The sequence below is a fragment of the Patiria miniata genome, unplaced genomic scaffold, assembly GCF_015706575.1.
Source record: "Patiria miniata isolate m_02_andy unplaced genomic scaffold, ASM1570657v1 HiC_scaffold_16, whole genome shotgun sequence".
In the NCBI taxonomy this organism is placed as follows: Eukaryota; Metazoa; Echinodermata; class Asteroidea; order Valvatida; family Asterinidae; genus Patiria; species Patiria miniata.
Genome location: NW_024037054.1, coordinates 17720507 through 17747008, shown reverse-complemented (window position 1 = coordinate 17747008; position 26502 = coordinate 17720507). Strand labels below are relative to the sequence as shown.

The window sequence follows — 26502 nt, the reverse complement described above, 5'->3', positions numbered from 1 at the left end:
TGAAGTGGTAAAACTAATTCTTGAGAAAATGGCATTTAATATCTTGTAGTTGTGTTACAGTGAATGCACAGTCAACTCATAATACATGTATGGGATGAAACAGGTTTTAAATTATGTTTACAGGACAAAACAAATTTGAGAAAGGTAGAAAATGACTTACAGATTAAGGTTCACCTGAAAACAAAAAAATCAACCACAAATTTTGGCTCTGTCACACTGCACTGCAAAATGACAATTTCCAGCTCACTTTGTGATGACAGGTCACAAATATACTATTGAATAAGTCACCATATGATTTATATATAATTTATAATTTAGTTCCTAATTGTAATAATTATCATCATAGCTATATGTACATGTATAGTATCTAAAAACACTGATTTCATTTATTAGTAAAAATGATTGAAATATGAAACTATTATATTCTGAGTGACAGTCTTATAATATGTAAAGCACTATTTTTAGACGCTACAAAAATTTCATGCTGAAAAATATTTAAATTTGATTATTATGATACCATTTAAAGACTAAAAGTATTCAAATTGCATGAAGGTTAAAAAATCAAGGCGCTTATTGCCCATTGTCTTTTTCTTAAAATTTGATTAAATATAAAGCCGATGGCTCAGGAACAGTACTTTTGCAGTACTTCCCTCAAACCATGTTACATGTAAATGTATACACTGTGTTGTAGTCGAGTACTTTTTTTCCGAGTACCGAGTACTGCCGAGTACTTACGTTGCTGAGTACCGTACGAGTACCTCCAAGTACAGGTACAGGTCTCCGAGTACGAGTACTTGTACTTCCGAGTACAAGTATGAGTAATTGGCCCAGGCCCAGTCAGACCGATATACAGACCCACTCTGGGCTATCTACATGTAAGTGTGTTTGTCCGGACGCACACAGAGGAATATCAGGAAACTTTGATTTCTCCGCAAGCCAATCAACCATTTCAAACTGAAAGTATCGATAAAATAAGGCCGTGGTAAGTTAACCTTTCTCTTTTTTTTCTTTTTTTTTCGAGTACGAGTACTTTGATGATCGAGTGCAATTTCGACATGTCGAGTACGCGTACTTTGACATTCGAGTACGAGTACTCTGAAAAAAGTACTCGAGTAGTACTCGAGTACGAGTACCAAGTATGAGTACTACAACACTGTTAGAAACTATTGGCAGGACATTAATTCCAGCATCTAGTGAATGGCCATGGCTTCCATGGAACTATGGCTATGTCTGAATTACTTGGCTACGACTGACAGTAATGTACTGTCTATTGGAAGCGGCTTAAGTCACTTTCATCACTGTCCATAGACAAACGTGTAATGGCAAGCCGCAGCCACAGACACAGCCTATTGCCCACGATCTTATTACCTTATTCCCCAGTCCACTGCAGGAACAGCTCTTTATCTTTAGCTCCCTCAAACGTGGGCTCAAACGGGATCTTAACAATCTCGTCAATCTTCTCGGCCTTCTGGGGCTCTTCGTAGTTCTTCTTGTAGACGTTGTAGGCGACCTTGGGGATGCGGCGCACTTTGCCGTTGGTCTGCGTCTGCCGCATGTAGTTCAGGTGGTGGGCTATCTCCTTGGGGTATCCACCACAAAGCAGCGAACCTTGTACTCTAAATGACAATTTGGAAATATAAAATCTCAGGACTGTCACTGATGTTATGCATATTGTTAGGCCAAGAAAAAAAACTCTAGATTCTCAACTGGCCATTTCCTCTTTTTTTTTTCACCAAGATGGCGTATTTTCCAAGATGGAGGATGTATTCTTCCATTTTCTTGAACATTTTTCTAATCTTTTGTGTTCAAAGGAGCTGTCACCCTTTCTACCAGAATTTCAACCAGATTTGCAAATATATAGCTACAATTTTGCTGGAAATAAATATGACAGATAATACTGCAAATGTATGATTAAAGAAAAAGGAGGTCGGTGGGAATCTGGTTTCTTTATTTACTTGGCCCAAGGTGTCAGTCACTTTGTCGCATCAGAAACTGATAGCAAATTTCATGAAGCACTGAAAGGCTTAACGATTAACACCCCTGGATTCCTCAAGACTACCCTGCTAAATCCAACAGAGTCCAATGTTTACTTACTGCTCAATCCAACAGAATCCAACTGTGCCTAATGTTAATGCCTGCTGGATCCAACAGAGTCCTACATGTAACTTGCGTTATTTACAGTGCTGCCCAACAGATCTGACTCTGAATATGTACATGTGCATTTGTACAAGTGGTTTACTGCTCAATCCAACAGGCTCCAACAGGTTTATGATATAGTTGGATCCTGTTGGATTCAGCAGGGTTAGGGTTGCGACAGATCAAAAGTCATTACAAGTCAATCACAAGTCATCCAATCCCAAGTCAACTCCTAACCTATTCAACTTAACTGTGACAATTAAGGCGTTTTATCTGCTGATATTGTTCATATGCATGTAGATGAAAATAAGTTAAGCAATGCTCACCATTATAGCTGAATTTCAGCTTTTCATCAGATCATATTAGATCAAACAGGCCTTGATCGGAGCTGGAGTTGGAAGTTGGAGTTTGACTATATATATTGCAGGACTTATTGCTGTGATTTATTTGTGACCAGGTTGTGGTATTCATGTACATCACAAGTACAAATGTACAACACTGAAAGTTGCAATGTGCAAAACTCCAAGCACTTACTGGCATTCTTGGCGAGATCTATGTAATCTGACCGGGCTGCCTTTGAAGGGTTCGTGTTGTCCACGACCACGCTTTTCCCACTTTTGATGGCTTCCTTCGTCGCCGCAATGCACTTTGCTGGGGTTCAGCGTGTCACGGTTGACGTGCGAATAGCCGTGGGGCAGGAGATACTTCCGGACAAAACTGCTCTTGCCCGATGCAGGAATGCCAACCATGATGATCAGTTCCTTGTCCTGCAAAGGTCAAAAGTCAAAGTTTAGGACAATTTTACTGAATGATTCGCCAGAGATTTGAACGTACGTGTATCTTCCAAATACTGTAATGTCCCTAAGTAATGTCAATATACATGTAAAAGGGAAATTCTTTTTATATTTTGGGGCTACTGGGACCCTTCCTGATGTGTCAATCAGACAGTGCAAATTGAATAATTAGATCATGACTTCAGATCAGGTGACCCTGGTACCCAATTGCTCAATGACAAGCTCTGTGTTCAAAAACCAAAGGTGGGCGGGGCTTATTGCCCTATCTGGAACAGTTATGTGGGTGGGTTCTATTTTGTGACAAATGCGCCTCCTCTCAACCTGGCACTTCTGCATTGACATCAGCCTCAGCCACCTTAGCGAATCAGATTGTACAACTGAAAGTTGTAATCCATTCAGATGCGAGTAAATCCCAAGTTAAATTACAAGTCAGGCCTTAAAGGTAGAGTACATATGTAGATCATTTTGCAGCTCTCCTTAAAGTAACTGACAAAATTATTGTTTAAATGCTATTAGTTTAAAGATGCATGGGGATCCGTGGACAGAAATTTAAAATGGTGTTTGTGTTCAAAATTCTGTAACTTAAAAAGTCCAAGAATGATTTGAAGGATTCTTGTACTAAAAGAAAGCTTAATGACTGGGCTTTCATATCCTAGCTTTGGAAAGTGCTACAGACAAATTTAATTCAAAACTTGGTCCTGCCATTTGGGTTTCGGAGGTTTTTTACTCACCCTGTATTGTAGTGCAGATCTGTGCTAATTATGGGTTAAACACTTGCCAATTCAAACATCTATATGTTCTGTTTCATTTCTTTACCTTTGAGTGATAACTATCCTTGCGCTTCTCCTTTGAAGTCTTGATCACCTCTGCCGGATCGATGGAATACCAACTGAAAGGGGCGGGCTTCTCATCATAAAAATACTCCTCAGGTGTCATAAACTTGATGCCCACATTTGCCGCAAACATCCGGTCTCCACATGAGAAGTCCTTCTTTTTGCCCGGAGCCCAATCCTTGGCTCGGCCGGCCGCGTCGCCAACGTAGTAGGACTCCGACATGTCGGGCTTGATGCCTTTATTGTGGTCTTTCACCATCAGGTCCCACATTTTGGTGCCCGGTTTACGCATGTCGTTTTCGCCCGTAGCAACAAAGACCTGTGTGCAGACAAGTTGAGTTCAGAGGTTTGATAGACTGATCCGTTAAGCCCGACTCTGTGATGCTTTGACCAATCACGGCACTGATGTCAAATCAAAAATCCAACAAACTGAAATGTTCGTACATGTACATGTTTACGCGTGATGCCACTAGGGCTGTACAATTTTCGAATAATTTAGCTAACCCTTTCTCTCTCGGTGACAATCTGCAGAGATTTACCCTAAAGGCCTACAAATATATCAGGTGACAGATTTTAACAGGTCTGTAATTTGGCCTTTTATTGCGTCAATTGACAGGCTGTGGTAAGTACATGTTAACTGAGGGTACCGGTACCATGCCTTGACTGACATCGATAGATGTCAATAGCCCTTTTCACACTAGACAAATCTCAGGGTTGACGCAGGGTTGAAACATGCATCGTTTTACACTTGAAGAATTTCAACCCTGCATTAAGGGTACATTTACTGAGGGTACCAAGCCTTGACTGACATTGATACTAATGATGTGCCTGTCAATGATGGATTTAGCTCAATAACAATGAGTGCACAAAAGGTTCACTCATGCATTCCAGCCAAACAAAGGCATCACCCTTTAAAATGGCTGCTATAGGCAAGCTGAACCAGTAGTCATGGTCACCCTACATACATGTAGGTAGCAGACCAGTAAATAAACTTCCATAGACCCCAATGGTAAATGCTCCCACTTCAAAAATTCGGGAAAAATACTCACCTCTCCAAGGTGTTCGAGACACACATCAAATAAAGCTTATTTCATCATCTTTCATTTTCTTTTCAATTTTCGGGGGGTCAACTGATGACTTTTAGGAGAAATTTCCATCTGAAGATGATCACCCCTGAAAATAGTCCTGAAGCCCATCGCCATTTTGAAAAACGATGCCTACACTCCATTGCAAATAGAGCGCTTTTAGGGTCCAAATTACATCCAAATTACACAGAACTGCAAGCTTCAGTCCTGTGCACGGCTTCCACCCATATTTTTTACAAACCCTCAAGTTCATGGCCCCCAGCATGCTCAAATACTGAAGATTTTGAGGGCATGCAAATCGTGATTTGGCCGGCGTAGGCAATTTCGGACCGATTTACTGGTCTGCACCCACATGTACCAAACCACTTCAACAGGCTTTGCAAGTTATACGGTGTAATGTAATAATCCACAGCCTTGGTTTCTGGTACATGGTTGGTGACCAGCCTGTATATTGAGAGAGGTAGTTTTTTTACAGTAGTTTTTTTTTTCTTTTACAATTAGGCCTATGCTTTGAGATTCAAAAAAGCAAAACTCAACTTGTTTGGCTCACATTTAGTTGTCATACCTGAACTGGAATATTCAGCTCATTGATGATCTTTTTGACTTTCCCTTTCCAACCATCTGGCGAGGTGTGATCCTTCTCCATGCCGCGCTGGTTGGTGAAAAACACAATCTTGTAGCCTGCTTCGTGTTCCGATTGCAACTTGGGCTTGACTTTGTCGTTCATGAATTTCCAGTCACTTGGTCCTGTTATTGTTTATGTCCAAAAAATATATATATTCTTCAACCCTGGGAAGCTGATGACTGGAATGTTCAATACAAATCAACATTGTTAAGTAACACAAAGACACATACTGACTGTGACCTTTGCTACACCTGTGCTCAACTAATTGACAATAAACATGATATTGATAAAAGAGACCAGTAATAAAAGCTATAGGCCTACATGACAACAGAACTTCAGTTTGTACAACGCCAGTTGAGCATTCTTGAGATCACATATTTATATAGGTCTTTGTTAAGTATGATTTTTCGATATTCCACTTAAATTCATTCATTCCAAAAATCTCATTTGAAGAAAGCACTGTCTCACTCTCCCTAAGCAAATGCTAAACCTATTTTCCAGTGAGTGATACATAAAATAGTTAAAATTATTTAAATAGTTTAAATTAAACAAGAATTTCTTAAATAATGAATGTCAGAAAATCTTTTTAGCAGTGCCCAGGTCGAAATAAAGTAGAGAAAAAAATTATTTATTTCCTATTGAAAATACATTTTTTTTAAATCTATTTTTTTTTCATTGTATTTCGCCACCCCCCAAAATAGCCAAAAAAAATAGAATAGTGAAAAAATATCTTCTTAAAAATAGAGGTAAAATAGAGGTAAAATAGCATGCTATTTAAAAAAAATACTATTTTTAAAAAATACAAAATGGCGTCTGTCCAAACAACTGTTCTATAATACGTGGACACTACATGTTAATTGTACACATGTCCATGTCATTGCATGTGGACAATAAGCATCTTCAGCATTAGTCCCCAAACATACATGAAGTGAGCAAGCAATATGACTGCATAAGAATGGAATAATTGCGAATAAGTCTAGTACCATGAACAGTAGTAATGCTGTGACAACACAGTGTCCAAACAATTAACAATTACACACATCATGCACCATCGAGTTATTAAAACAGTTTGGTTCAACATGCTACGGGCGTACGTGCTTTTTCAGCAAAATACAGCTTGAAAAGGTACAGGAATGTTACTCATAATTGTCCTGGAAAATCTACTAACCATGTGGTGCACTTGTCACTCCATTACAGTGATTTGGAAGCATTTTAACCCCAGATATACATGTACTTGCCCCATTGCACAGGAAACAGGTCAACTCGTACGCGAACCAACTCGTACGCGAGTCAACTCGTACGCGGATTGGTCAACTCATACGCGAGTCAACTCGTACGCGAACCAACTTGTATGCGTGCCAACTCGTACGCGAGCCAACTCGTACGCGAACCAACTCGTACGCGGGCCGTTTTAGGAGTGGTTTCGAGGATTGGGTTGGCATGGTTGGGAAGAATTTGGGAATAGTGTGATGGGTAGTCCGTAGTTCAATGTGTGACCGTTGTGTGTGATTGGGAGTGAACCCGTGAATGATGATAATAAAGTAACTGATTTTTGTAGTTAGACATGTGTTGTATCGTTTTGTGCATACCTGTGAATAGTGTGACGGGTAGTCCGTAGTTCAATGTGTGACCGTTGTGTGTGATTGGGAGTGAACCAGTGAATGATGATAATAAAGTAACTGATTTTTGTAGTTAGACGAGTGTTGTATCGTTTTGTGCATACCTGTAGCCTTGTCACGTCAAATTTAATTCCATATATTAATGCAACGATATACCAGTTGCATTTTTCGTGTTTTTTTAATCAATGTACCAGTCACTTAATTGTCACCATTGTCAAACTGACCCAATTGCAACGCTCTGGACTACCATGGATCTGTTCTCGCGGTTCGGTGTCCTAAAAGAACCGGCGGGTTTAGAAGATCAAAAGAGATCGATCAGACTTGTCAACTGCCTGTCACTCAACTTTCATTGTGGTTCACAACCATTGATCAATTAAAAAGGAGACACGCGGGGACATCCGCAATTTCTATTTACAACTGAAATGCTTGGTATAACCATGGAGGTATAACACATAACACATCAGGGTTCGAAATTAGCGGTATAGCCCGCTAACCAATGCTTGTCAAAACAGCGGCGGCCGGGGCTAGACAAACTATTCCTTAACCAGGCCGGCGTGCGAGTGAAAAATTTATTGGATACGGCAAAGATCAACGAACAGAAAGAAAAAAATCATAAAATTCAAAAAGGAAACCCCTTTAATTTGTGTCTAATTATCAACTGTTTTAAAGGATTAAATTATCTGATCTGTTAATCAAAAACACCAACAAAATTCCCTCAGAATTGCACTTGAAAATACGCCATTTTGTATCTCAGATAAGAAAAAATGCGGGCTAGTAGAAATGCCCGTGGGCCAGTAGCCCGGCTGGCTAGTGAACAAAAGAAGTTGAGGTCGAACCCTGCACATTCCGCCCCAATGTAATTGTTGTCTCCTTTTTTGTATTATTGTTCTTCCCCAGCCTTCCCTGCCCTCTCCATTTTCATTTCCTCTCCTTTTTAATTCTATCCTTTGAGCCATTTTAAATCTGTTTGCAGCATAACAAAATATATGATGGCCAGTATTAATTTGATGCGATGGTCCGGGATAAAATGAAAAAACATTGTGTCTATCATTATTTTCCCTTGATTTCAAAAATGTCAAACTGTTATCTAACTTCAGTGCTTTCCCCGAGTCCACTCCACCCTATGCCTAGTGCGCTTTCCCGCTGCCTCAGAAAGCCAACAGCTAGAATCACTGAAGTGTGATTGTGACGCCGCGTACGTGTTATGTTGCGCTCGAGCACCGGGCATCTTTAATCTATTAGGGGTATTGTTTCGTAAACGTGGTAACATGGGTGTGTTAAAGCTTTCATGTTTGCCGCTAGTATAGTAGCGGTTTTGTTGGTATCTTTTATCAATTAGGGGTATTATGTTGTGAGCTCATTCTGGATCTTAAATTTCACTATATAAACCTGTACTGGGAACGTAGTCAATCAGTTGTATCAACTACCCCAAGCTATCAAGACGTTCCGGTTCCAGTTCTCAAGACGTTCCTGTTTTCAAGATTCAAGATCAAGATTCAAGATCAAGATGCAGTACCCTTGTGTTGTGTGCTCTCTGCCTGTCCGTAGAAACCAGAAGGCACTTCTCTGCGACCGTTGCAACAGATGGCAACATCAGTCCTGTAACACCGGGTTTTCCTCGGAAGACTATGAACGGTTCATGGACGACTCATCTGAGCTAGGATTGTGGTATTGTGAACTCTGTTCCATTCATGACAGTGATTCACCAATTCCAGTTGGAGAAAGTACCAGAGCTTCAGCTCAGGCGCTTTCTCCATCTGGAGTTGTTGATGACCTGATGGATGTGGACGAGCCACAAGTCCTTCCTAGCAACAAGGAGTCGGCTGTGTCCTTCAATGTCTCCTGTAGTTTTGAAATCCCACAGCCACCTGAGGAGAACAGCATCGTCGACGCACCCGTTCCTGATGTACTTCCAGACGCCAGTCAAGATCAAGTCACCACGTACAAGGTCTTGGAAGGTGGGACCCAGCGAGGGAAAACCATCCTCGTGGACAACCGGGGCTACAAGTACACCAAGAGATGGCAGCGAAATCCCGCTTCGTCACAGCGCACCTGGGTGTGCAGCCTGCGAAGTCGGAACCATCGCTGCCCGGTCTCCGTTATACAGAACGGGGACACCTTCACGGCTGGTTCCCACACCGAACACTCGCATTCAGCAAACCCCGGTGCCCATGTGGCCGTTGAAGTAACAACGGCCATTAAGGCCACATCGAAGAGAGATGTCTTCCGCTCTGCTGGTGTGATCGTCGAGGAGGCAATGGCTGGCATTGCCCCTGACGCTCCAACCGCCAGCTTCCCTAAGCCATCCCTCTTAGTCCGTACAGCAAACCGAGCCCGTCAAGGTCAGCGCCCTCAAGACCCCACCGACCTCCAGTTCCAGTTGGCCATGGACTTCGTCCAAGCGGACTTCCTGATCAAGGACATCACTGTCGGCGATGAGAGGCATCTAGTCTTCATGACACCAACCCAGTCGTCAGTCCTCGACCAAGCCAAGACCTGGTACCTTGATGGAACTTTCAAGATAGTCAACCGGCCGTTCGTGCAGATGTTCAGCATCCACGCTTTCATCAAGTCCGAGCACGGCGAGCAGAAGCAGATTCCCCTTGCCTTCTGCTTAATGTCTCGCCGTACCAAGAAAGACTACCGGAAGGTGCTTCGGGCGGTCAAGCGTGAGCTGCCTTCACGTGGCAGCAACGTCCAGCAGTTTGTCGCAGACTTTGAGTCTGGACTGTGGGCCGCCCTGCGTGCTGTGTTCCCAGACCGGCACATTCAAGGCTGCCTGTACCACTGGACGCAGGCTGTCTGGAGGCAGTGCCAGAGTCTTGGCTTAGCTGTCCCATACACCACCGATCCAGAAGTCCAAGCCTGCATCCGGAAGCTGATGTCCCTGCCGTTTCTTCCCCAAGAACACATCGCAGCGACCTTTGCCAAGCTGAAGACCAAGATCACCGAGCCTCTCCTTACGCAGCTATTCGACTACGTGCAGAAGACCTGGCTAGACAGCAACGTGTGGCCTCCTGCCAACTGGTCCATCTTCCAGCACAGCATCCGGACCAACAACGATGTCGAGGGCTGGCATCGCAGACTCAACTGTAAAGCTGGTAGAGCTGGTTTACAGCTCTACAAGCTCATCCCGCTGCTCCACACCGAGGCCTAGTTTGTCAAAATCCATCCATGTAAGGTACCTTTAGACCGCGACACATGAGAGCCATGTCGGCTGGCGAGGGACAGCCCTTGCTATGGGACTTACTGCACAAAAACGAAACTGGGGCATCATGTACCTATGTCTGGGGCTCACTCCAAAAGTTTCAAGTCTGAAGCCTTGCGATTGTCAGCTTGTTGGCCTATTCATCCGCCATCCAACAAGTTATAGTTTGTCAAAATCCATCCATGTTAAGGTACCTTTAGACCGCGACACATGAGAGCCATGTCGGCTGCGCTGACAGCCCTTTATGACTTATGGGCACACTGCACAAAAACAAACTGGGGGCATCATGTACCTATGTCTGGGGCTCACTCCAAAAGTTTCAAGTCTGAAGCGATTGCCGATTTGTCAGCTTGTTGCCTATTCATCCGCATCCAACAAGTTATAGTTTGTCAAAATCCATCCATGTTAAGGTACCTTTAGACCGCGACACATGAGAGCCATGTCGGCTGGCGCTGACAGCCCTTGCTATGGGACTTACTGCACAAAAACGAAACTGGGGGCATCATGTACCTATGTCTGGGGCTCACTCCAAAAGTTTCAAGTCTGAAGCCTTGCCGATTTGTCAGCTTGTTGGCCTATTCATCCGCCATCCAACAAGTTATAGTTTGTCAAAATCCATCCATGTTAAGGTACCTTTAGACCGCGACACATGAGAGCCATGTCGGCTGGCGCTGACAGCCCTTGCTATGGGACTTACTGCACAAAAACGAAACTGGGGGCATCATGTACCTATGTCTGGGGCTCACTCCAAAAGTTTCAAGTCTGAAGCCTTGCCGATTTGTCAGCTTGTTGGCCTATTCATCCGCCATCCAACAAGTTATAGTTTGTCAAAATCCATCCATGTTAAGGTACCTTTAGACCGCGACACATGAGAGCCATGTCGGCTGGCGCTGACAGCCCTTGCTATGGGACTTACTGCACAAAAACGAAACTGGGGGCATCATGTACCTATGTCTGGGGCTCACTCCAAAAGTTTCAAGTCTGAAGCCTTGCCGATTTGTCAGCTTGTTGGCCTATTCATCCGCCATCCAACAAGTTATAGTTTGTCAAAATCCATCCATGTTAAGGTACCTTTAGACCGCGACACATGAGAGCCATGTCGGCTGGCGCTGACAGCCCTTGCTATGGGACTTACTGCACAAAAACGAAACTGGGGGCATCATGTACCTATGTCTGGGGCTCACTCCAAAAGTTTCAAGTCTGAAGCCTTGCCGATTTGTCAGCTTGTTGGCCTATTCATCCGCCATCCAACAAGTTATAGTTTGTCAAAATCCATCCATGTTAAGGTACCTTTAGACCGCGACACATGAGAGCCATGTCGGCTGGCGCTGACAGCCCTTGCTATGGGACTTACTGCACAAAAACGAAACTGGGGGCATCATGTACCTATGTCTGGGGCTCACTCCAAAAGTTTCAAGTCTGAAGCCTTGCCGATTTGTCAGCTTGTTGGCCTATTCATCCGCCATCCAACAAGTTATAGTTTGTCAAAATCCATCCATGTTAAGGTACCTTTAGACCGCGACACATGAGAGCCATGTCGGCTGGCGCTGACAGCCCTTGCTATGGGACTTACTGCACAAAAACGAAACTGGGGGCATCATGTACCTATGTCTGGGGCTCACTCCAAAAGTTTCAAGTCTGAAGCCTTGCCGATTTGTCAGCTTGTTGGCCTATTCATCCGCCATCCAACAAGTTATAGTTTGTCAAAATCCATCCATGTTAAGGTACCTTTAGACCGCGACACATGAGAGCCATGTCGGCTGGCGCTGACAGCCCTTGCTATGGGACTTACTGCACAAAAACGAAACTGGGGGCATCATGTACCTATGTCTGGGGCTCACTCCAAAAGTTTCAAGTCTGAAGCCTTGCCGATTTGTCAGCTTGTTGGCCTATTCATCCGCCATCCAACAAGTTATAGTTTGTCAAAATCCATCCATGTTAAGGTACCTTTAGACCGCGACACATGAGAGCCATGTCGGCTGGCGCTGACAGCCCTTGCTATGGGACTTACTGCACAAAAACGAAACTGGGGGCATCATGTACCTATGTCTGGGGCTCACTCCAAAAGTTTCAAGTCTGAAGCCTTGCCGATTTGTCAGCTTGTTGGCCTATTCATCCGCCATCCAACAAGTTATAGTTTGTCAAAATCCATCCATGTTAAGGTACCTTTAGACCGCGACACATGAGAGCCATGTCGGCTGGCGCTGACAGCCCTTGCTATGGGACTTACTGCACAAAAACGAAACTGGGGGCATCATGTACCTATGTCTGGGGCTCACTCCAAAAGTTTCAAGTCTGAAGCCTTGCCGATTTGTCAGCTTGTTGGCCTATTCATCCGCCATCCAACAAGTTATAGTTTGTCAAAATCCATCCATGTTAAGGTACCTTTAGACCGCGACACATGAGAGCCATGTCGGCTGGCGCTGACAGCCCTTGCTATGGGACTTACTGCACAAAAACGAAACTGGGGGCATCATGTACCTATGTCTGGGGCTCACTCCAAAAGTTTCAAGTCTGAAGCCTTGCCGATTTGTCAGCTTGTTGGCCTATTCATCCGCCATCCAACAAGTTATAGTTTGTCAAAATCCATCCATGTTAAGGTACCTTTAGACCGCGACACATGAGAGCCATGTCGGCTGGCGCTGACAGCCCTTGCTATGGGACTTACTGCACAAAAACGAAACTGGGGGCATCATGTACCTATGTCTGGGGCTCACTCCAAAAGTTTCAAGTCTGAAGCCTTGCCGATTTGTCAGCTTGTTGGCCTATTCATCCGCCATCCAACAAGTTATAGTTTGTCAAAATCCATCCATGTTAAGGTACCTTTAGACCGCGACACATGAGAGCCATGTCGGCTGGCGCTGACAGCCCTTGCTATGGGACTTACTGCACAAAAACGAAACTGGGGGCATCATGTACCTATGTCTGGGGCTCACTCCAAAAGTTTCAAGTCTGAAGCCTTGCCGATTTGTCAGCTTGTTGGCCTATTCATCCGCCATCCAACAAGTTATAGTTTGTCAAAATCCATCCATGTTAAGGTACCTTTAGACCGCGACACATGAGAGCCATGTCGGCTGGCGCTGACAGCCCTTGCTATGGGACTTACTGCACAAAAACGAAACTGGGGGCATCATGTACCTATGTCTGGGGCTCACTCCAAAAGTTTCAAGTCTGAAGCCTTGCCGATTTGTCAGCTTGTTGGCCTATTCATCCGCCATCCAACAAGTTATAGTTTGTCAAAATCCATCCATGTTAAGGTACCTTTAGACCGCGACACATGAGAGCCATGTCGGCTGGCGCTGACAGCCCTTGCTATGGGACTTACTGCACAAAAACGAAACTGGGGGCATCATGTACCTATGTCTGGGGCTCACTCCAAAAGTTTCAAGTCTGAAGCCTTGCCGATTTGTCAGCTTGTTGGCCTATTCATCCGCCATCCAACAAGTTATAGTTTGTCAAAATCCATCCATGTTAAGGTACCTTTAGACCGCGACACATGAGAGCCATGTCGGCTGGCGCTGACAGCCCTTGCTATGGGACTTACTGCACAAAAACGAAACTGGGGGCATCATGTACCTATGTCTGGGGCTCACTCCAAAAGTTTCAAGTCTGAAGCCTTGCCGATTTGTCAGCTTGTTGGCCTATTCATCCGCCATCCAACAAGTTATAGTTTGTCAAAATCCATCCATGTTAAGGTACCTTTAGACCGCGACACATGAGAGCCATGTCGGCTGGCGCTGACAGCCCTTGCTATGGGACTTACTGCACAAAAACGAAACTGGGGGCATCATGTACCTATGTCTGGGGCTCACTCCAAAAGTTTCAAGTCTGAAGCCTTGCCGATTTGTCAGCTTGTTGGCCTATTCATCCGCCATCCAACAAGTTATAGTTTGTCAAAATCCATCCATGTTAAGGTACCTTTAGACCGCGACACATGAGAGCCATGTCGGCTGGCGCTGACAGCCCTTGCTATGGGACTTACTGCACAAAAACGAAACTGGGGGCATCATGTACCTATGTCTGGGGCTCACTCCAAAAGTTTCAAGTCTGAAGCCTTGCCGATTTGTCAGCTTGTTGGCCTATTCATCCGCCATCCAACAAGTTATAGTTTGTCAAAATCCATCCATGTTAAGGTACCTTTAGACCGCGACACATGAGAGCCATGTCGGCTGGCGCTGACAGCCCTTGCTATGGGACTTACTGCACAAAAACGAAACTGGGGGCATCATGTACCTATGTCTGGGGCTCACTCCAAAAGTTTCAAGTCTGAAGCCTTGCCGATTTGTCAGCTTGTTGGCCTATTCATCCGCCATCCAACAAGTTATAGTTTGTCAAAATCCATCCATGTTAAGGTACCTTTAGACCGCGACACATGAGAGCCATGTCGGCTGGCGCTGACAGCCCTTGCTATGGGACTTACTGCACAAAAACGAAACTGGGGGCATCATGTACCTATGTCTGGGGCTCACTCCAAAAGTTTCAAGTCTGAAGCCTTGCCGATTTGTCAGCTTGTTGGCCTATTCATCCGCCATCCAACAAGTTATAGTTTGTCAAAATCCATCCATGTTAAGGTACCTTTAGACCGCGACACATGAGAGCCATGTCGGCTGGCGCTGACAGCCCTTGCTATGGGACTTACTGCACAAAAACGAAACTGGGGGCATCATGTACCTATGTCTGGGGCTCACTCCAAAAGTTTCAAGTCTGAAGCCTTGCCGATTTGTCAGCTTGTTGGCCTATTCATCCGCCATCCAACAAGTTATAGTTTGTCAAAATCCATCCATGTTAAGGTACCTTTAGACCGCGACACATGAGAGCCATGTCGGCTGGCGCTGACAGCCCTTGCTATGGGACTTACTGCACAAAAACGAAACTGGGGGCATCATGTACCTATGTCTGGGGCTCACTCCAAAAGTTTCAAGTCTGAAGCCTTGCCGATTTGTCAGCTTGTTGGCCTATTCATCCGCCATCCAACAAGTTATAGTTTGTCAAAATCCATCCATGTTAAGGTACCTTTAGACCGCGACACATGAGAGCCATGTCGGCTGGCGCTGACAGCCCTTGCTATGGGACTTACTGCACAAAAACGAAACTGGGGGCATCATGTACCTATGTCTGGGGCTCACTCCAAAAGTTTCAAGTCTGAAGCCTTGCCGATTTGTCAGCTTGTTGGCCTATTCATCCGCCATCCAACAAGTTATAGTTTGTCAAAATCCATCCATGTTAAGGTACCTTTAGACCGCGACACATGAGAGCCATGTCGGCTGGCGCTGACAGCCCTTGCTATGGGACTTACTGCACAAAAACGAAACTGGGGGCATCATGTACCTATGTCTGGGGCTCACTCCAAAAGTTTCAAGTCTGAAGCCTTGCCGATTTGTCAGCTTGTTGGCCTATTCATCCGCCATCCAACAAGTTATAGTTTGTCAAAATCCATCCATGTTAAGGTACCTTTAGACCGCGACACATGAGAGCCATGTCGGCTGGCGCTGACAGCCCTTGCTATGGGACTTACTGCACAAAAACGAAACTGGGGGCATCATGTACCTATGTCTGGGGCTCACTCCAAAAGTTTCAAGTCTGAAGCCTTGCCGATTTGTCAGCTTGTTGGCCTATTCATCCGCCATCCAACAAGTTATAGTTTGTCAAAATCCATCCATGTTAAGGTACCTTTAGACCGCGACACATGAGAGCCATGTCGGCTGGCGCTGACAGCCCTTGCTATGGGACTTACTGCACAAAAACGAAACTGGGGGCATCATGTACCTATGTCTGGGGCTCACTCCAAAAGTTTCAAGTCTGAAGCCTTGCCGATTTGTCAGCTTGTTGGCCTATTCATCCGCCATCCAACAAGTTATAGTTTGTCAAAATCCATCCATGTTAAGGTACCTTTAGACCGCGACACATGAGAGCCATGTCGGCTGGCGCTGACAGCCCTTGCTATGGGACTTACTGCACAAAAACGAAACTGGGGGCATCATGTACCTATGTCTGGGGCTCACTCCAAAAGTTTCAAGTCTGAAGCCTTGCCGATTTGTCAGCTTGTTGGCCTATTCATCCGCCATCCAACAAGTTATAGTTTGTCAAAATCCATCCATGTTAAGGTACCTTTAGACCGCGACACATGAGAGCCATGTCGGCTGGCGCTGACAGCCCTTGCTATGGGACTTACTGCACAAAAACGAAACTGGGGGCATCATGTACCTATGTCTGGGGCTCACTCCAAAAGTTTCAAGTCTGAAGCCTTGCCGATTTGTCAGCTTGTTGGCCTATTCATCCGCCATCCAACAAGTTATAGTTTGTCAAAATCCATCCATGTTAAGGTACCTTTAGACCGCGACACATGAGAGCCATGTCGGCTGGCGCTGACAGCCCTTGCTATGGGACTTACTGCACAAAAACGAAACTGGGGGCATCATGTACCTATGTCTGGGGCTCACTCCAAAAGTTTCAAGTCTGAAGCCTTGCCGATTTGTCAGCTTGTTGGCCTATTCATCCGCCATCCAACAAGTTATAGTTTGTCAAAATCCATCCATGTTAAGGTACCTTTAGACCGCGACACATGAGAGCCATGTCGGCTGGCGCTGACAGCCCTTGCTATGGGACTTACTGCACAAAAACGAAACTGGGGGCATCATGTACCTATGTCTGGGGCTCACTCCAAAAGTTTCAAGTCTGAAGCCTTGCCGATTTGTCAGCTTGTTGGCCTATTCATCCGCCATCCAACAAGTTATAGTTTGTCAAAATCCATCCATGTTAAGGTACCTTTAGACCGCGACACATGAGAGCCATGTCGGCTGGCGCTGACAGCCCTTGCTATGGGACTTACTGCACAAAAACGAAACTGGGGGCATCATGTACCTATGTCTGGGGCTCACTCCAAAAGTTTCAAGTCTGAAGCCTTGCCGATTTGTCAGCTTGTTGGCCTATTCATCCGCCATCCAACAAGTTATAGTTTGTCAAAATCCATCCATGTTAAGGTACCTTTAGACCGCGACACATGAGAGCCATGTCGGCTGGCGCTGACAGCCCTTGCTATGGGACTTACTGCACAAAAACGAAACTGGGGGCATCATGTACCTATGTCTGGGGCTCACTCCAAAAGTTTCAAGTCTGAAGCCTTGCCGATTTGTCAGCTTGTTGGCCTATTCATCCGCCATCCAACAAGTTATAGTTTGTCAAAATCCATCCATGTTAAGGTACCTTTAGACCGCGACACATGAGAGCCATGTCGGCTGGCGCTGACAGCCCTTGCTATGGGACTTACTGCACAAAAACGAAACTGGGGGCATCATGTACCTATGTCTGGGGCTCACTCCAAAAGTTTCAAGTCTGAAGCCTTGCCGATTTGTCAGCTTGTTGGCCTATTCATCCGCCATCCAACAAGTTATAGTTTGTCAAAATCCATCCATGTTAAGGTACCTTTAGACCGCGACACATGAGAGCCATGTCGGCTGGCGCTGACAGCCCTTGCTATGGGACTTACTGCACAAAAACGAAACTGGGGGCATCATGTACCTATGTCTGGGGCTCACTCCAAAAGTTTCAAGTCTGAAGCCTTGCCGATTTGTCAGCTTGTTGGCCTATTCATCCGCCATCCAACAAGTTATAGTTTGTCAAAATCCATCCATGTTAAGGTACCTTTAGACCGCGACACATGAGAGCCATGTCGGCTGGCGCTGACAGCCCTTGCTATGGGACTTACTGCACAAAAACGAAACTGGGGGCATCATGTACCTATGTCTGGGGCTCACTCCAAAAGTTTCAAGTCTGAAGCCTTGCCGATTTGTCAGCTTGTTGGCCTATTCATCCGCCATCCAACAAGTTATAGTTTGTCAAAATCCATCCATGTTAAGGTACCTTTAGACCGCGACACATGAGAGCCATGTCGGCTGGCGCTGACAGCCCTTGCTATGGGACTTACTGCACAAAAACGAAACTGGGGGCATCATGTACCTATGTCTGGGGCTCACTCCAAAAGTTTCAAGTCTGAAGCCTTGCCGATTTGTCAGCTTGTTGGCCTATTCATCCGCCATCCAACAAGTTATAGTTTGTCAAAATCCATCCATGTTAAGGTACCTTTAGACCGCGACACATGAGAGCCATGTCGGCTGGCGCTGACAGCCCTTGCTATGGGACTTACTGCACAAAAACGAAACTGGGGGCATCATGTACCTATGTCTGGGGCTCACTCCAAAAGTTTCAAGTCTGAAGCCTTGCCGATTTGTCAGCTTGTTGGCCTATTCATCCGCCATCCAACAAGTTATAGTTTGTCAAAATCCATCCATGTTAAGGTACCTTTAGACCGCGACACATGAGAGCCATGTCGGCTGGCGCTGACAGCCCTTGCTATGGGACTTACTGCACAAAAACGAAACTGGGGGCATCATGTACCTATGTCTGGGGCTCACTCCAAAAGTTTCAAGTCTGAAGCCTTGCCGATTTGTCAGCTTGTTGGCCTATTCATCCGCCATCCAACAAGTTATAGTTTGTCAAAATCCATCCATGTTAAGGTACCTTTAGACCGCGACACATGAGAGCCATGTCGGCTGGCGCTGACAGCCCTTGCTATGGGACTTACTGCACAAAAACGAAACTGGGGGCATCATGTACCTATGTCTGGGGCTCACTCCAAAAGTTTCAAGTCTGAAGCCTTGCCGATTTGTCAGCTTGTTGGCCTATTCATCCGCCATCCAACAAGTTATAGTTTGTCAAAATCCATCCATGTTAAGGTACCTTTAGACCGCGACACATGAGAGCCATGTCGGCTGGCGCTGACAGCCCTTGCTATGGGACTTACTGCACAAAAACGAAACTGGGGGCATCATGTACCTATGTCTGGGGCTCACTCCAAAAGTTTCAAGTCTGAAGCCTTGCCGATTTGTCAGCTTGTTGGCCTATTCATCCGCCATCCAACAAGTTATAGTTTGTCAAAATCCATCCATGTTAAGGTACCTTTAGACCGCGACACATGAGAGCCATGTCGGCTGGCGCTGACAGCCCTTGCTATGGGACTTACTGCACAAAAACGAAACTGGGGGCATCATGTACCTATGTCTGGGGCTCACTCCAAAAGTTTCAAGTCTGAAGCCTTGCCGATTTGTCAGCTTGTTGGCCTATTCATCCGCCATCCAACAAGTTATAGTTTGTCAAAATCCATCCATGTTAAGGTACCTTTAGACCGCGACACATGAGAGCCATGTCGGCTGGCGCTGACAGCCCTTGCTATGGGACTTACTGCACAAAAACGAAACTGGGGGCATCATGTACCTATGTCTGGGGCTCACTCCAAAAGTTTCAAGTCTGAAGCCTTGCCGATTTGTCAGCTTGTTGGCCTATTCATCCGCCATCCAACAAGTTATAGTTTGTCAAAATCCATCCATGTTAAGGTACCTTTAGACCGCGACACATGAGAGCCATGTCGGCTGGCGCTGACAGCCCTTGCTATGGGACTTACTGCACAAAAACGAAACTGGGGGCATCATGTACCTATGTCTGGGGCTCACTCCAAAAGTTTCAAGTCTGAAGCCTTGCCGATTTGTCAGCTTGTTGGCCTATTCATCCGCCATCCAACAAGTTATAGTTTGTCAAAATCCATCCATGTTAAGGTACCTTTAGACCGCGACACATGAGAGCCATGTCGGCTGGCGCTGACAGCCCTTGCTATGGGACTTACTGCACAAAAACGAAACTGGGGGCATCATGTACCTATGTCTGGGGCTCACTCCAAAAGTTTCAAGTCTGAAGCCTTGCCGATTTGTCAGCTTGTTGGCCTATTCATCCGCCATCCAACAAGTTATAGTTTGTCAAAATCCATCCATGTTAAGGTACCTTTAGACCGCGACACATGAGAGCCATGTCGGCTGGCGCTGACAGCCCTTGCTATGGGACTTACTGCACAAAAACGAAACTGGGGGCATCATGTACCTATGTCTGGGGCTCACTCCAAAAGTTTCAAGTCTGAAGCCTTGCCGATTTGTCAGCTTGTTGGCCTATTCATCCGCCATCCAACAAGTTATAGTTTGTCAAAATCCATCCATGTTAAGGTACCTTTAGACCGCGACACATGAGAGCCATGTCGGCTGGCGCTGACAGCCCTTGCTATGGGACTTACTGCACAAAAACGAAACTGGGGGCATCATGTACCTATGTCTGGGGCTCACTCCAAAAGTTTCAAGTCTGAAGCCTTGCCGATTTGTCAGCTTGTTGGCCTATTCATCCGCCATCCAACAAGTTATAGTTTGTCAAAATCCATCCATGTTAAGGTACCTTTAGACCGCGACACATGAGAGCCATGTCGGCTGGCGCTGACAGCCCTTGCTATGGGACTTACTGCACAAAAACGAAACTGGGGGCATCATGTACCTATGTCTGGGGCTCACTCCAAAAGTTTCAAGTCTGAAGCCTTGCCGATTTGTCAGCTTGTTGGCCTATTCATCCGCCATCCAACAAGTTATAGTTTGTCAAAATCCATCCATGTTAAGGTACCTTTAGACCGCGACACATGAGAGCCATGTCGGCTGGCGCTGACAGCCCTTGCTATGGGACTTACTGCACAAAAACGAAACTGGGGGCATCATGTACCTATGTCTGGGGCTCACTCCAAAAGTTTCAAGTCTGAAGCCTTGCCGATTTGTCAGCTTGTTGGCCTATTCATCCGCCATCCAACAAGTTATAGTTTGTCAAAATCCATCCATGTTAAGGTACCTTTAGACCGCGACACATGAGAGCCATGTCGGCTGGCGCTGACAGCCCTTGCTATGGGACTTACTGCACAAAAACGAAACTGGGGGCATCATGTACCTATGTCTGGGGCTCACTCCAAAAGTTTCAAGTCTGAAGCCTTGCCGATTTGTCAGCTTGTTGGCCTATTCATCCGCCATCCAACAAGTTATAGTTTGTCAAAATCCATCCATGTTAAGGTACCTTTAGACCGCGACACATGAGAGCCATGTCGGCTGGCGCTGACAGCCCTTGCTATGGGACTTACTGCACAAAAACGAAACTGGGGGCATCATGTACCTATGTCTGGGGCTCACTCCAAAAGTTTCAAGTCTGAAGCCTTGCCGATTTGTCAGCTTGTTGGCCTATTCATCCGCCATCCAACAAGTTATAGTTTGTCAAAATCCATCCATGTTAAGGTACCTTTAGACCGCGACACATGAGAGCCATGTCGGCTGGCGCTGACAGCCCTTGCTATGGGACTTACTGCACAAAAACGAAACTGGGGGCATCATGTACCTATGTCTGGGGCTCACTCCAAAAGTTTCAAGTCTGAAGCCTTGCCGATTTGTCAGCTTGTTGGCCTATTCATCCGCCATCCAACAAGTTATAGTTTGTCAAAATCCATCCATGTTAAGGTACCTTTAGACCGCGACACATGAGAGCCATGTCGGCTGGCGCTGACAGCCCTTGCTATGGGACTTACTGCACAAAAACGAAACTGGGGGCATCATGTACCTATGTCTGGGGCTCACTCCAAAAGTTTCAAGTCTGAAGCCTTGCCGATTTGTCAGCTTGTTGGCCTATTCATCCGCCATCCAACAAGTTATAGTTTGTCAAAATCCATCCATGTTAAGGTACCTTTAGACCGCGACACATGAGAGCCATGTCGGCTGGCGCTGACAGCCCTTGCTATGGGACTTACTGCACAAAAACGAAACTGGGGGCATCATGTACCTATGTCTGGGGCTCACTCCAAAAGTTTCAAGTCTGAAGCCTTGCCGATTTGTCAGCTTGTTGGCCTATTCATCCGCCATCCAACAAGTTATAGTTTGTCAAAATCCATCCATGTTAAGGTACCTTTAGACCGCGACACATGAGAGCCATGTCGGCTGGCGCTGACAGCCCTTGCTATGGGACTTACTGCACAAAAACGAAACTGGGGGCATCATGTACCTATGTCTGGGGCTCACTCCAAAAGTTTCAAGTCTGAAGCCTTGCCGATTTGTCAGCTTGTTGGCCTATTCATCCGCCATCCAACAAGTTATAGTTTGTCAAAATCCATCCATGTTAAGGTACCTTTAGACCGCGACACATGAGAGCCATGTCGGCTGGCGCTGACAGCCCTTGCTATGGGACTTACTGCACAAAAACGAAACTGGGGGCATCATGTACCTATGTCTGGGGCTCACTCCAAAAGTTTCAAGTCTGAAGCCTTGCCGATTTGTCAGCTTGTTGGCCTATTCATCCGCCATCCAACAAGTTATAGTTTGTCAAAATCCATCCATGTTAAGGTACCTTTAGACCGCGACACATGAGAGCCATGTCGGCTGGCGCTGACAGCCCTTGCTATGGGACTTACTGCACAAAAACGAAACTGGGGGCATCATGTACCTATGTCTGGGGCTCACTCCAAAAGTTTCAAGTCTGAAGCCTTGCCGATTTGTCAGCTTGTTGGCCTATTCATCCGCCATCCAACAAGTTATAGTTTGTCAAAATCCATCCATGTTAAGGTACCTTTAGACCGCGACACATGAGAGCCATGTCGGCTGGCGCTGACAGCCCTTGCTATGGGACTTACTGCACAAAAACGAAACTGGGGGCATCATGTACCTATGTCTGGGGCTCACTCCAAAAGTTTCAAGTCTGAAGCCTTGCCGATTTGTCAGCTTGTTGGCCTATTCATCCGCCATCCAACAAGTTATAGTTTGTCAAAATCCATCCATGTTAAGGTACCTTTAGACCGCGACACATGAGAGCCATGTCGGCTGGCGCTGACAGCCCTTGCTATGGGACTTACTGCACAAAAACGAAACTGGGGGCATCATGTACCTATGTCTGGGGCTCACTCCAAAAGTTTCAAGTCTGAAGCCTTGCCGATTTGTCAGCTTGTTGGCCTATTCATCCGCCATCCAACAAGTTATAGTTTGTCAAAATCCATCCATGTTAAGGTACCTTTAGACCGCGACACATGAGAGCCATGTCGGCTGGCGCTGACAGCCCTTGCTATGGGACTTACTGCACAAAAACGAAACTGGGGGCATCATGTACCTATGTCTGGGGCTCACTCCAAAAGTTTCAAGTCTGAAGCCTTGCCGATTTGTCAGCTTGTTGGCCTATTCATCCGCCATCCAACAAGTTATAGTTTGTCAAAATCCATCCATGTTAAGGTACCTTTAGACCGCGACACATGAGAGCCATGTCGGCTGGCGCTGACAGCCCTTGCTATGGGACTTACTGCACAAAAACGAAACTGGGGGCATCATGTACCTATGTCTGGGGCTCACTCCAAAAGTTTCAAGTCTGAAGCCTTGCCGATTTGTCAGCTTGTTGGCCTATTCATCCGCCATCCAACAAGTTATAGTTTGTCAAAATCCATCCATGTTAAGGTACCTTTAGACCGCGACACATGAGAGCCATGTCGGCTGGCGCTGACAGCCCTTGCTATGGGACTTACTGCACAAAAACGAAACTGGGGGCATCATGTACCTATGTCTGGGGCTCACTCCAAAAGTTTCAAGTCTGAAGCCTTGCCGATTTGTCAGCTTGTTGGCCTATTCATCCGCCATCCAACAAGTTATAGTTTGTCAAAATCCATCCATGTTAAGGTACCTTTAGACCGCGACACATGAGAGCCATGTCGGCTGGCGCTGACAGCCCTTGCTATGGGACTTACTGCACAAAAACGAAACTGGGGGCATCATGTACCTATGTCTGGGGCTCACTCCAAAAGTTTCAAGTCTGAAGCCTTGCCGATTTGTCAGCTTGTTGGCCTATTCATCCGCCATCCAACAAGTTATAGTTTGTCAAAATCCATCCATGTTAAGGTACCTTTAGACCGCGACACATGAGAGCCATGTCGGCTGGCGCTGACAGCCCTTGCTATGGGACTTACTGCACAAAAACGAAACTGGGGGCATCATGTACCTATGTCTGGGGCTCACTCCAAAAGTTTCAAGTCTGAAGCCTTGCCGATTTGTCAGCTTGTTGGCCTATTCATCCGCCATCCAACAAGTTATAGTTTGTCAAAATCCATCCATGTTAAGGTACCTTTAGACCGCGACACATGAGAGCCATGTCGGCTGGCGCTGACAGCCCTTGCTATGGGACTTACTGCACAAAAACGAAACTGGGGGCATCATGTACCTATGTCTGGGGCTCACTCCAAAAGTTTCAAGTCTGAAGCCTTGCCGATTTGTCAGCTTGTTGGCCTATTCATCCGCCATCCAACAAGTTATAGTTTGTCAAAATCCATCCATGTTAAGGTACCTTTAGACCGCGACACATGAGAGCCATGTCGGCTGGCGCTGACAGCCCTTGCTATGGGACTTACTGCACAAAAACGAAACTGGGGGCATCATGTACCTATGTCTGGGGCTCACTCCAAAAGTTTCAAGTCTGAAGCCTTGCCGATTTGTCAGCTTGTTGGCCTATTCATCCGCCATCCAACAAGTTATAGTTTGTCAAAATCCATCCATGTTAAGGTACCTTTAGACCGCGACACATGAGAGCCATGTCGGCTGGCGCTGACAGCCCTTGCTATGGGACTTACTGCACAAAAACGAAACTGGGGGCATCATGTACCTATGTCTGGGGCTCACTCCAAAAGTTTCAAGTCTGAAGCCTTGCCGATTTGTCAGCTTGTTGGCCTATTCATCCGCCATCCAACAAGTTATAGTTTGTCAAAATCCATCCATGTTAAGGTACCTTTAGACCGCGACACATGAGAGCCATGTCGGCTGGCGCTGACAGCCCTTGCTATGGGACTTACTGCACAAAAACGAAACTGGGGGCATCATGTACCTATGTCTGGGGCTCACTCCAAAAGTTTCAAGTCTGAAGCCTTGCCGATTTGTCAGCTTGTTGGCCTATTCATCCGCCATCCAACAAGTTATAGTTTGTCAAAATCCATCCATGTTAAGGTACCTTTAGACCGCGACACATGAGAGCCATGTCGGCTGGCGCTGACAGCCCTTGCTATGGGACTTACTGCACAAAAACGAAACTGGGGGCATCATGTACCTATGTCTGGGGCTCACTCCAAAAGTTTCAAGTCTGAAGCCTTGCCGATTTGTCAGCTTGTTGGCCTATTCATCCGCCATCCAACAAGTTATAGTTTGTCAAAATCCATCCATGTTAAGGTACCTTTAGACCGCGACACATGAGAGCCATGTCGGCTGGCGCTGACAGCCCTTGCTATGGGACTTACTGCACAAAAACGAAACTGGGGGCATCATGTACCTATGTCTGGGGCTCACTCCAAAAGTTTCAAGTCTGAAGCCTTGCCGATTTGTCAGCTTGTTGGCCTATTCATCCGCCATCCAACAAGTTATAGTTTGTCAAAATCCATCCATGTTAAGGTACCTTTAGACCGCGACACATGAGAGCCATGTCGGCTGGCGCTGACAGCCCTTGCTATGGGACTTACTGCACAAAAACGAAACTGGGGGCATCATGTACCTATGTCTGGGGCTCACTCCAAAAGTTTCAAGTCTGAAGCCTTGCCGATTTGTCAGCTTGTTGGCCTATTCATCCGCCATCCAACAAGTTATAGTTTGTCAAAATCCATCCATGTTAAGGTACCTTTAGACCGCGACACATGAGAGCCATGTCGGCTGGCGCTGACAGCCCTTGCTATGGGACTTACTGCACAAAAACGAAACTGGGGGCATCATGTACCTATGTCTGGGGCTCACTCCAAAAGTTTCAAGTCTGAAGCCTTGCCGATTTGTCAGCTTGTTGGCCTATTCATCCGCCATCCAACAAGTTATAGTTTGTCAAAATCCATCCATGTTAAGGTACCTTTAGACCGCGACACATGAGAGCCATGTCGGCTGGCGCTGACAGCCCTTGCTATGGGACTTACTGCACAAAAACGAAACTGGGGGCATCATGTACCTATGTCTGGGGCTCACTCCAAAAGTTTCAAGTCTGAAGCCTTGCCGATTTGTCAGCTTGTTGGCCTATTCATCCGCCATCCAACAAGTTATAGTTTGTCAAAATCCATCCATGTTAAGGTACCTTTAGACCGCGACACATGAGAGCCATGTCGGCTGGCGCTGACAGCCCTTGCTATGGGACTTACTGCACAAAAACGAAACTGGGGGCATCATGTACCTATGTCTGGGGCTCACTCCAAAAGTTTCAAGTCTGAAGCCTTGCCGATTTGTCAGCTTGTTGGCCTATTCATCCGCCATCCAACAAGTTATAGTTTGTCAAAATCCATCCATGTTAAGGTACCTTTAGACCGCGACACATGA

General features: G+C 46.1%; 1 protein-coding gene across 1 annotated transcript; it reads right to left on the bottom strand.

Moving 5' to 3' along the window:
- Positions 1-1046: 1046 nt before the first annotated feature.
- On the bottom strand, positions 1047-5621 carry LOC119723173 (bifunctional polynucleotide phosphatase/kinase-like). The gene is given in 6 exon segments (XM_038193735.1): positions 1047-1581; positions 1584-1616; positions 2671-2795; positions 2797-2903; positions 3747-4082; positions 5414-5621. Coding segments are annotated over 6 exon segments (975 nt in total). The 5' UTR covers positions 5576-5621; the 3' UTR covers positions 1047-1369.
- Between the last annotated feature and the right edge of the window lie 20881 nt (positions 5622-26502).